The sequence below is a fragment of the Trypanosoma conorhini genome, assembly GCF_003719485.1.
Source record: "Trypanosoma conorhini strain 025E chromosome Unknown Tco_14.4_contig_01110, whole genome shotgun sequence".
NCBI lineage: Eukaryota > Euglenozoa > Kinetoplastea > Trypanosomatida > Trypanosomatidae > Trypanosoma > Trypanosoma conorhini.
Window position 1 is genome coordinate 2,774 of NW_021705207.1, and position 1,038 is coordinate 3,811.

The following is a 1,038-nucleotide window of genomic DNA, read 5'->3' on the forward strand; positions in this document are numbered from 1 at the left end:
CCGAGGCCACGCCTCTTCCGTCTCCCTCCGTCGGCGTCCCCGCGGCTGGAGATCCGACTGCACAGACCAGTGGGGGCGGCGCTGGCACAGGCGCCACGCACCCCGATGTCGCTGGTGCACCGAAAGGCAGTGCGGGGGAAGCAGCGGCGCAGGCCACCGCCAACAACACAAATCGGAACACCGCCACTGCGACTGACAGTAAGCAGGGGAGTGGAGTTGCTGGAGTTTCTCCCACGCCCGGCGATTCTGCGCGCGTGAGGGAGCCGCAGGGGACAAGGGCGGAGAGTGCGCCACCGCGACCAGCAGGCGAGCCCCAAACCGCCCCAGAGGCGCCACGGGCAACGAAAGCACCGCCGGAAGCCAAAGGCAACGGGAGCGCAACCGAAACTCTGCAAACACAGGGGGAGGCCGCAGTTGCCGCAGGGAGTGCGCCGGCCGGCGACAGTGCGGCGCAAGAGGCTCCGTCGCCTTCTCCTCCGAGTGGCGGTGTTATTGCCAGCACCGACGCCGAAGAGCCCACTGAGAAGACTCGCGAGGCCGCCCAAACTTCTGAGGGCGCGCCGACGCAAGAAGGAGGGCGCCAACAACGTGAAGCTGCCGCTGGCAGTGCGAGGGACAAAGCACCGGCAGCAGAGGCCTCCACCAGCACAAACGACGCAGCGACTCCGGCAGCTGGCGGAGAAGGAACCGCAACACCGCCAGCCACCACAACCAAAAAGAATGCAACGAAGCCGGCGCCCGGTGACAGTGACGGCAGCAGCACCGCGGCCTCCCCATTTGCGCTGCTGCTTCCTCTTTTTGCGTGTACAGCTGCCGCTGCGATGCTGGACGCGTGAGAGTGCGACAGAGAGTGGGGTGGAGGGCCGTGCTTGCACACAGCTCGTTCTTCTTTGTTTCTTTGTCTCCGTGCTCCCCTGCACGGACTCTCTCGCCCCTCGCACCACCCCACGAGGCAGACAACACATAATGTGCTCGTAATGTACACAGCTCCACTCATGCAGGCCGTCGGTCCTCTTCTTCTTTTGCCCCCTGATGAGC

The 1,038-nt window shown here is 65.4% G+C and overlaps 1 protein-coding gene across 1 annotated transcript in view; it reads left to right on the forward strand.

Moving 5' to 3' along the window:
- Tco025E_09429 (uncharacterized protein) overlaps positions 1–836 on the forward strand; it is a gene marked incomplete at both ends in the record, with an annotated part of 1,332 nt that extends 496 nt beyond the window's left edge. Inside the window, one exon of the mRNA XM_029376248.1 lies at positions 1–836. This exon is cut by the window's left edge and continues 496 nt beyond it. Within this exon, the coding sequence (XP_029223634.1) occupies positions 1–836 (836 nt within the window).
- Between the last annotated feature and the right edge of the window lie 202 nt (positions 837–1,038).